Source organism: Folsomia candida, unplaced genomic scaffold (genome assembly GCF_002217175.1).
Source record: "Folsomia candida strain VU population unplaced genomic scaffold, ASM221717v1 Fcan01_Sc020, whole genome shotgun sequence".
NCBI classification, from domain to species: Eukaryota; Metazoa; Arthropoda; class Collembola; order Entomobryomorpha; family Isotomidae; genus Folsomia; species Folsomia candida.
The window spans coordinates 2,158,149-2,168,776 of NW_019091212.1; the positions used below are offsets into that span (position 1 = coordinate 2,158,149).

The 10,628-nt window shown below is 41.1% G+C and overlaps 1 protein-coding gene across 2 annotated transcripts; it reads right to left on the reverse strand.

Annotated features, from left to right (window-relative positions):
- Nucleotides 1-4,311: 4,311 nt before the first annotated feature.
- LOC110858047 (zinc finger CCCH domain-containing protein 13) lies at nt 4,312-9,876 on the reverse strand. Of its 2 annotated transcripts, none has more exons than XM_022106693.2 (13): nt 9,252-9,876; nt 8,877-9,131; nt 8,750-8,805; nt 8,574-8,673; nt 8,213-8,283; nt 7,985-8,127; nt 7,742-7,889; nt 7,130-7,625; nt 6,552-6,878; nt 6,311-6,447; nt 4,940-6,227; nt 4,687-4,860; nt 4,312-4,602 (listed from the first exon to the last, which is right to left on the reverse strand). In XM_022106693.2, the coding sequence occupies exons 1-13, from the start codon at nt 9,334-9,336 to the stop codon at nt 4,586-4,588; spliced, it is 3,297 nt and encodes a 1,098-aa protein (XP_021962385.1). In that variant the 5' UTR covers nt 9,337-9,876; the 3' UTR covers nt 4,312-4,585. The 2 variants fall into 2 exon arrangements, with proteins under 2 accessions (XP_021962385.1, XP_021962386.1); XM_022106694.2 differs by having other exon boundaries at nt 6,552-6,866; nt 9,252-9,875.
- Between the last annotated feature and the right edge of the window lie 752 nt (nt 9,877-10,628).

Genomic DNA, 10,628 nt, shown 5'->3' on the forward strand with positions numbered 1-10,628 from the left:
GAAATCAGTGGGGGGCTTGGTGATAGGATTAGCGGTGCAAAATAACATTTTTTCTTCTCTCGCTAAAATAGGATCATCCATATAGTAGCCACCCCACCGTTCAATTGTTGTAAATACACGGTTGGGGAGGGTGAGAAGGTAGAAATGCTGAAAGAGCGAGAGAGAGATGCCTATTAAATTAGAACGAAGGACAAAGCTACTCTTCTAGATACTTGGGAAAATTGCTCCCGTTCTACACTGACTGAGATTGGGTTGGTTGGTTGGCTGATGGAGAAAACCAATTGGATGTGGCAACTTTCATTCGCTCCTAATTATACATTTTACGCCTCACTTGCTCCTCTTCTTCCTTTTATAACACACCGAATTATCAAAGGTCCCTCGAGAGAGAGATGGCTCAAATTCGCCGATTTTTTCTCCATCTTGCACCCAGCATCGTGGCACAGACTATGATGAGCCACTAGCCAATACACCCTCAAGAAGTCAACGCCTATTGAAAACAGCTATGATTCAAACCACAGTAAAATACTGATTGATACCTTAAAAATTATCAGTTTTTAATGGCCTAAATGTTAATACATGTACTAAATAAATGAAAATAATAAGTATGCATTTATGAGATGGGTGGTAGTTTAGGATTCCAATCTGAACAGTAAACCAACCACCAACCAGTTTCTTATTGTTCTTCGAATCGAAACATTTTCCACCAAGTTTTGCTGCTTGTAAAGCATGACTTGTCTGAACTTTGTCCTAACACGGCTTCATTTCATTGTAGTCGTCCAACCAAATTGAAGAGTCAGCCACGTAGAAAATAACCTATCACATTTTCACCCCAACAACCACATTAAGTCGTGGAGAGTGTAAGTTGGGAGGAAATCTGTGCGGCGATAATAAGGCCATTTGAAGTCATAGTTCTTGAAGCGACGAGTCAAAGTCATTTACAACCAAGAACAACCCTCTTCCTTCTCTGCGTCTCAACTTAGACGTCGGATTGGACGTAGATTGGACGGAATTGCATTTGAAGAAAAGTACAACAAATAGAGAGACACGAAGCTTATTGAGAGGAGAAAGTGAGAGAGGGTGGAGACGTGAGAGTAACATGGACTGACTAGTCCTCCTGCTAAGTAAGTCGCAAGACAAAACGGTTTCAGACCCGTCGTCTCAAGCCGTGCATGAAGAGTTGAGGAGTGCCAAGAGAAAGAGAATAATGTGGGATCAGATACTTTCCATGTTGAGAAGTCAATCCCGATGTAAGTTTTGAGAAAATCCCTGCAGATCACTATCCAATCTTTCTCGCCTCATCCTATCAATATCCATCCATCCCATTGTCTTTCCCACCCTGCCGGATTATTACCGTCGCCACTACTGCCTCCTTACTCCAACCAACCAACCACTACTCCTACGTATTTACTAATGCTACATACACTGCTTGCCTTCGTCGTGGTAGTGGAGCCTTGACAGTCAATCCGATCCGAAAACGTGCAAAAGTTGAAAGTAGAAGAAGTCTACTTTTCATCCAATCTCACAAAATTCATTCGGTTCACGAAATCTCATTTTCTACACCCAACTTCATTTCACACTCTACACACCTTAGATCACGTTCAGTCGTAGGAAATGAAATGTCGCATCCATCTCTGGGTTTGAATTATTCATTCAATCACAACCACGCCACCATAACTCGCGTAAATAGAGACCATTTCTTCTTTCATCATAATATTTAAGCAGGAGGAGGATGGCCCCCACTCGCCACTCTATTCTATTCTGGATTATCTACCCATTGTGTAAGCCAATTTTGGAAAGTGAGACGTTGGCCGAGCTTGGGAACGGAGTGAAGATGATATTAATCAGCTTATGTATATATGGATGTGCCCACCTTGTACGCCATCATTCAATCATGTGTATCATCCTCCATTGCGTGTCCAGTTCAGGAGGACCATTATTAAATACAAACTTTTCCTACTTCTTCCTCACCTCAATCTCTTTTCACCTGACGGTCGTAAAGTCGCATTGATCCGCACCACCCACCCACCGCTCAATCAGACCTCCTGCTTATTAATCTCTTCCCGTGAACCAAATTTTCCTAGAAATATGTACGAATGTAGGTGCGTGACAATGTCTTAATTAATCTTGCTCTTCTTGGTTAACTTTAAGTCGCATGGGACTAAATCATCAGTAGGGAGTAGTCATTTGAGACGAATAATAAATAGAACAATGTTGCATCTCCGGTTCAGGTATCATGAAGCAACGCTAGGACAAAAAGATGAACATAAATCGGTATTTCACACAAAGGCCACAACATCACAAGTTACCGGGTGGGTAGGTTAAAAGTATCAAAATATCGAGTTCCATTTCTAAGTAATTATCCCAAAAACACGCTTCCATTCTTGCTTCCCTTCCACATGTTGATGAGATAAGATCCACTTTCTGTACTTTTTTTCTCTTTTTGCTCTCAAATCACGTCAGAGGTTTGTTTGCTCAGTTACACACATTTCACATTGTTTGTCACTACTTACATAATCCTCGAATGGCAAACGAGCCGACTCTTTAGGAGGAGCAGCAGCCTCTCAAAAACCTTTTCTTTAAAACTTGCATCAATTCCATTCCATTGTTTGTTCTTTTGATGTGCGTGCGCGGTGAGATTCCACTTTTCTTAAATGTCAATACATACTTGAAATGGACCCAATGAGATGTGTGCATGTCATTATGTGTTGGACAAACATTTTGAACTACTTTGCGGATTACACACCCTTTGCTTTTGCTGCTGCTTCTTCTCTGCACTCTCAAATCTCATAATCTCTCCAAACAAACAGACCTTATCTCAAAAAACGCGTGAACCTATTCTTATTTTCTCATCTGTTTATTATCCTTGCTTTTGGGGTGAAACACTTATTGTTGAGTAATCGGCGATTAGTCGTAGATACATATTTATTTCTCCATCGTCTAAAATGCCGATACGTAAACAAACAAGTAGATAAATCCCACATTCCTGACTCGCTCTCGAAATCCATTAAGCTAGAAAACCTGGAGATAAAAAAAGAGACGAAGAAGAAAAACAAGATGAAAGGATTGAAACAATGGGGAAAGTTTGCTTTCAAGTTATTAATACCATTTTCGCGGAAGGAAGAAGAAGCCTGTAGAAAGAACTTGTATTATATTCTACGGATGATGGTGATGACGGCACTAAAGGAAAAGTTGGAATGTTGTTGAGTGAGTTGTTATTAGTGTTGGGTCGTTGCTGGGTGTGGTATTTCATATTTCTGCTTTTTTTGGAGGTCCATGAGGTGACATTATTATTACTCTCTTTCTTTTTCCACCACAATTCCCCATGTGCCGAGAAAAGATGAGATTTTTTGTCTTGAGCTATCCAATAAAAGTGGGCCCCATTAGGAAAGGATTGTGCTCTCTCTCTAAATCGGGATGTAACACCAGAGGCCAAGTATGTACACAAGGAGTGTGAGGTGTGGATGTAAATAATGGGAGAGTGAGCATTATAAATATAATTCAACGTAATGAGTCGGCCTGCGAGAGAGTTGAGAGGCAATTTCAGGAGCTCGAGAAGCCCAATAAGTTCCATTTAATCGGCCAAGCGTTTACTCAATTCTCGCAGGAATCATGAAGCTAATGGATCCGACATGTCAAAATATAATGTGGTCGCATCCTCCCTCTTCTTTCTCCAAAAACCACCATCATCCAACCCAGCACAGTGGAACTAGCAAATTAATGGAGAAACAAATAATGCGGTGATTTCCGGATTTCTTCTCGCTTTCTTTGCAGGTGTTGTTGTTTTTACCGTCAAGACGATCGCTAAAAGTATTCCCACCAATTACATAATTTAATCTAAATTGCGACTACGACGACGACGGTGGAGCGAAATTTTGAGAAAAAAATGCAAAGTTATTAGATCTATAGAAAGTTGTACATGGGTGTCTAGTTCAGTCGAAGGGTTTTTGTGAAACCTTTCCTTAGGCTGTGTGTGAGTTTTAGTCCTTTTGCATCAAAAACCGAAACCGTCCCCTCTCCTCGAATAAGAGACAACCACGACGTGCCAGATTATCACTCGCTGAGCTGCCCAGCGTCACCTTGCCATGAAATGAAGTGGTTATCTTCTACTTCTCATTAATATTATTTATGCTGCAATTTTTTTTATAAAAAACAGGAAATCATAAGTATAAAAATCTACCAAACTAGTTTGCACTAAATTAATTCCCCGATTACTTAAACTCGATGTTTAATCTTATTTCCAATACTACGAAATTGCATAGCCAATTGCTACAAATATGATGACATAATAATGAATGGCATAAAAAGACGGTGTTGTTGTGGAGGAGCGACTTTATTTTCTATTTCATTCCTTTGTACAATTCATCTTAGTAAACATAATATTCGTAGGTAATTGAGAAAGAGAGAGAGAGAGAGAGAGAGAGAGAGGAGCATGTATGCTCAAAACAATGACTTCCTGACTTATAACAAATAATCATATTATTAAATACTTCATAGGGCTTGCTCGCATCCTCCTGTCCCAGCAGGAATTTTCGCATACAGACAGAATTATCGAATCGTTTTAAGTGGAATAATGTATTTCAGACTCTTATACGGCCCCACCACCTGTGAAATTAGTGTCATGTATTGCGGTTATTATTTTTAATTGGAATATAAATTCAGTTATTGCGTAAGTTTAATTAGACTAACCTGTGTATCTGGAATAAGACGGGCCAAGTTGCCAGTTGTACGAGTCTTCTTGCGGAAGGTCGTAGGGTGATTTCCCAAAATTCTGATTACTCGAGGGAGGTCGTGCCTGCCACTCTTGGCCAGGAGCCGATGGTGGGTGGTATTGTTCAGTAGGTTCGTGTTGTTGATACGGTCCTGTGGAAATTTAAAACTCTATATTTTAGTATAATAACTAAGGATTGGAAGAATGGATACCAATGTAAAATTTAGTTACCTATCCGGTAGGGGACAGGTGGCATATTAGAAGACATCATTTGCATTGGCGATAAAGACATATTGTTTAATCTATCAGTCGTGACTTGCAGCGGGGACTGCTGTTTGGGGAACATTTCCCATGACGACATGTCTGACGTTGCATGGGGTTGAATAGAACCGTGCATCGGATTGCCAAACTCTTCCTTGGTCAGACGACGACTTTGCAAGTTAACTCCAGAGAAAGCATTCCAAGAGCCTTTATCTGTATCAGTCGGCAGATGTGCTGCAAGAGGTCCGTATGAATTGTTCGTATTTGGAGAAAATGAGGGAGGATCGGGCCGTTGCTGATACCGTTGGTAAACATTCTCATACTGATGCGATTGTTGGAATGATACATATGATGATGATGAAACATCTCGGTGATAGCTCGCTCGGTTGTCATGAGCTCCGTTGTGCTGAGTCAAGTGAATATCCAGATTGTGACCAGGGCGCTGAATCGGGCTTTTAGATTGCTTTACCAACTCATGAAAGGCATAGGTCTTTGGAGGGGCATCCCTGTAAAGCACATCCCCTTGATTTCCGAAGACTGAGTAGGAGGGATGCTCCTTTGTAGAATTATCACTCCAGTCTTTCCACGGGTTCCAAGACTTGTCAACTTCAGCAGCCTGAGCCGAGCTTGATCGTCCTATTGGCGTTGCTGTTAGAGGAGTCCACGAGGTCATAGTCACTGGTGTAGTTGGAGCTCCATTACCTCTGTTCCCCAAATACTGAAGTTGAGGAGAAGGGGCTGGGTGTGTTACGAAAGTTTTTTCAACAGTAATAGGCGCTTCCATCCGCATGGTTGGCTTGACATCAGACACGGAAGAATCAACGATCGATGATTGGGATGGATGGTTGATTGCCGATATTGACACTGATGCAGAATTCGGAAGTGAGACTCCATCCCCATTCTTCATCTGAGCTCGTAAAAGACGAGGCATCACAGGGACTTGGGTGGGCGTAGCAGAGAACCCGTCATGTCGAAAAGGTTGCTCACGCCTTGGCTTGGGTTGTACAATTTCTGCCGGTTTGCCGTTAGGCTTTTTTGACGAAGAAAACACTTTGGAACATTTTCCACCAGTAATCCCGACTTTACTAACTTCAATAGGTTTCTCAGCCAGTTTGACGTCGGAGATAAAGGATCGTCGGACCATGTGCTTCACGCTGTTTGGACTCTCGCGTGTGTCCGTCCCGTCAGATCCATCGCGCTGCTCAGTTGTGGTTTTTGCTGCCTTCATGCGCTTTCGTCGCGTCTTGTTATTAATCACCTAAGGAATACAAACACAAATATGACATCCGATACTTTATAATCAAATATTATTAAAGTTACAATTGTTCTAAATAAACAAACCTCCTCAAATTCTTCAGTTTCCTTTCGTCCCAGGAAATCGTCGTCAACTGCCACGTACTGCAACTGATCATGTGGGACTCGAAAGTGACTGGTCTGTTCCTGAGGTACAGCAGATCTTTGAGGAGAGTAACTTCCATCTAAAACAAAAACAGCCATTCAACAATTATTCTAGTGGTACGTCGTACGTATGCATTTTTAATCTGGTAACTGAAGCAAGATTATACATAAAAATAACACGTACATTTCTCTGAGCTACGATTTGGAACTTTTGTTATCGTGATTCCTGGTGGAAGACTTAGATTACCCAAATCAACGGAATAAACGTCTGCCGATAGAGGAGCAGTTGTAGAATTATTAGTAACATTATTACGATTCTGAGGTTGCAGATGATGTTCTGAGACAGACTCTTCATTCGCATAGGTCTCATTTTTTAGTGGTTTCTTCTTATTCTTATTTTTCTTCTTTTTGTCAGTAGTGGTGACTTCTCCAGTTTGAGTAAGACATCGTTGTTGTGGTGGTTGTTGCAGCTGAGGCTGCCCTGGATCAGGAGCATTATCTGTGGAGACAACTGAAAATTAATAAACATATTCAATTATATATAAACAATTTGTTAAAAATCTTAATATTGTTGTTAATATCAAAGCAGTTTATCTTTTCCCTCTCGCGCTGGTATCCTTCCCATACTATTAGTATGGTAGGGATACGAACGCGGTAGGGTAAAGTAAAAATTCCTTGATACTAACAATGTTAAGTACGAGTTCTTAAGTACATGTTAGCAACAATGTTAAGATTTTTAACGTGTAGAAATATTTAACTTACGGTGACCATTAAGGAGCATGTATACAGGACTTTTCCCTTCCTTGTCATCACTGAGCGTGATGGTCACAACGTTTTGGTTATCCTGAGTGGCAGGATGTCGTCGAATAGTCACCATTCGGGGCTTATCAGGACTTGCAACATCATCCGCGGGCTTCACTGTGTCAACTACTTTCAAAACATTTTCAGACGGGCTGGCGTTGGTATTGCTCACAGAAAAAACCAAAGAGTTATCCTTGCCCTTGCTTGAACTGCTAGCTTTCAAAACAACCGAACCACCATCTTCTGTGGAGTGCAAGGATTCACAATCTGCTTTTTCAGTCTCCTTCTTCTTCCTGTTTTTCTTCTTTTGCCGCCTAGCCTGGCGCTTTTGTTCTTCTGACCTTCGGCGTTCCTCCTCCTCACGTTCCTCTTGTTCTCGCAAAAGTCTCTCGGCCTCTTCCTTAATTCTCCTTTCTTCTTCCTCTCGTCGCATGTCTTCTTCGAATTTTACTTGCATCTAAAAGAAACAACAAGCGATCATCACTTAATATTTGCGTAATAATATAAAATCACGAGTAAGAAATAATTCTGAATTAATTCTTTTTGATTATATAACTCATAATTGGTACCCACCTTCTTTTCCTTCTGGCGTGCTTTCTTCGCCAGTTTTCTGGGGTCGTTTGACATCTTGCCACCACCTTCAATCATCCTAACCAAATCATCAACATTGTCGTTAGGATTTTCCGGGTTGAGAATGATTAAACGCTCTTTCTTCCCACACCTGCAATAAAATAATTGTGTCATAATTTGTACATGAATACCGCAATAATACAGGAGTATAGAGTTTAAAAAATTAAAACGTGGGCAAGAACTTACGGAATAGATTTAACACATGGCGGTGGTTCAGCTCGAGACTTTCGGCTTTCTGAGCTATCTTCACTATGATCCCGGCGCTTAATGAGAGTCTCCAGCATGCGTTGCCTAATCTGAGGATACTTCGGACTCACAAAAGATCCTCCCTACAATATGAAATATAAATATAATGATAAATGACAAATATTGATGTTAGGTGTGCAATAAAGAAAGATGGACAGTTTCACATACCATGTGCCGAAGACAGGTCCTACAGTCCTCCGGACCGCGAATAAATGATGTTAGGCTGTGACCGTGTCCACCTAGGGAGTAGATAAGCAGTGCATACAAAATTATCCACAAGAACCATTAATATAATTCATCCATATCGAATATAGAAAACTAGTGTAGAAGCCCGTCAATTGACGTGCAAAATAGGCCCGTCGATAAGCCCGTTACCCCAACATTAGTGAAGTTAGCCTCTCCTGTTCTCTCTGCAGAGTGGAGAGAGAAAATGAGAGGCTAACTTCAACTAAGCCACCGACCCAGCAGCGATACACTCGCCTGCTTTATATAGTTTAGATTATTTCATTAATTCAATTAACAATCTTACAACAGTCACACGGAGAACTTTCATGGTGATGACATTCGTCCGCCTGGCTCGAACACTCTGAGTGATGATCTCCATCACAAGTTCGAAAATTCTCCGTCCCCTATTAAAGAAATTTGAAGTTAATTAACTAGCACCAATCAAAAATAAACAAGTTACTATTAAAAAAAAACTCTTACCGGAAGATCTCTCGCACATTGTTTATTACTTGAAGAGAGTCTGCCTTCAAGACCCTCTGCAAATAACACAAATAAAATTAGTTATCAAGTTAAAAAATTTAATCGATATCCAATCCTAATAGCGCACCATGATGACAACAACTTCTCGATTCTCCACAATCGGATGCGGACTCTTTCCTCTTGTCAGCCACTGATTCAGCCCTCATATTTATACCCGCTGATGTAGCTGCAGAAGAAGTGCTCGGATCTGCTGATAACCGCAGCCCAGCCTGCCGAAATATTGATAAGGGATTGTACCGGGCGTCAATGTCTTTAATATTCTGGAAAATGTCTTGACTGATGATACACTCTTCAACGATTTGAAGACCGTCGCTCAGTTTAACTAGAATTTCAAACGTATAATGGTAGAATTAGTACATTCACATTATGTAATTAAAATCAAATCACAACTATATTCACCAGAGAGAGTTGGAAACAAAGTTGAAATAAAATAAGTTTTCACCTCTTGGGTTAAATTTGGAATGTGTAACGATAGAAGGAACACTAACACCCCTCACAGTAGTCGTCGTCGTAGTCAGGGTGGACATAAATAATAATTAGCTCCAGAATACCCACAACAATGAACGTTCTTCCTTCCTCCTCACAACTGTATAACTAACTAACTACTTGTCGAATCAAATGTAAAAAACACAGTCAAAGATACTAATCTTTACGAGAATGTACTTATTAATCAAGCACTGTCAAATTATCTAAACCTAATCACTCTCTTCGTTTGTGCTTGATGCCGTTAAAAGTGAAAATAATTAAGTAATATTTCCCTCGTCCAGTCCAGTTAAACCCCAACCTCGAACCGCTGTAAGAACTAGTACTACTCGAAAATATGTAAGAATGAATTGGGACGGGAGAGTAAAAACGGAGAGGAATGTAATTCTGAGATAACGTGACCCGTTTGAGCTGGCAGTGCGTACGGTTTTTGTGACCTAAAAGTACTGCGTGTTTAATATATAATTAAGAGTAGTAATATTTCGTCGTAAAGCAGGCAGCAAGTCTGCGACAATGTGGCGGAGTGTCAACAACAACGGTGTGATTGGTTGCGAGGTGCAAAAAAATGTTGAGAGTTAAAGGACTCAAAATGTGAGGATTTGAAACTTCCCGTCCGTCTGTAGTGGGCTCGGAAGGTGGCTCACTCGATGTCAGGGGCTACCTGACCATGGAGGCAGCACATTACCCACTTTGCCTTGCACTTGCACTCCACAACCAACCACCACATCATCACTTTGAGCATATGGCAGAGATATGCTCACCCACTGCACTTCCTACTCGCTCGCTTCTCCACCACCAACTACCTACTCACTGCCTGCGTAGGTATATCCTATTCATACCACCACCACCATCACCACTACTCCCGACCCACGCACTTCCATCTTTCTTTTTTGCAATGATGAAAATGGTGGAAACTTGCCTTTTTTTAATTGATGAAAATTAATGCGTAAAAGACTCAAATTGCTACCAACCACAAAATATAGTGTGCCATATAGAGAGAAATTAACTACTATCTAGGGAAACTGAAATGCTGATGCCGCTGTCTAGAGCCAAGAGACACAACCCGAAGGACAAGGAATGAAAATTACCAAAGAGAAAAGATGGATAAAAATCACCAGCTACCAATTCTCAAGCAAGAACTATCAACAAAAACTAATAAAAAGGTAACTTACCTGTCATCTTCATGGTTCCGGGTTCCTCGCCGTTTTCAAACGCCACCCGGTAGATCGGCTGTTCATTTTCTCGAACATCGATCTCAATTTTGTCGACAAAAAGCTGTTGCGGCTGGCGCCCACCTTTCTTGCCACGATGTCTCCGCCCCATGGCGCAGGCAGGG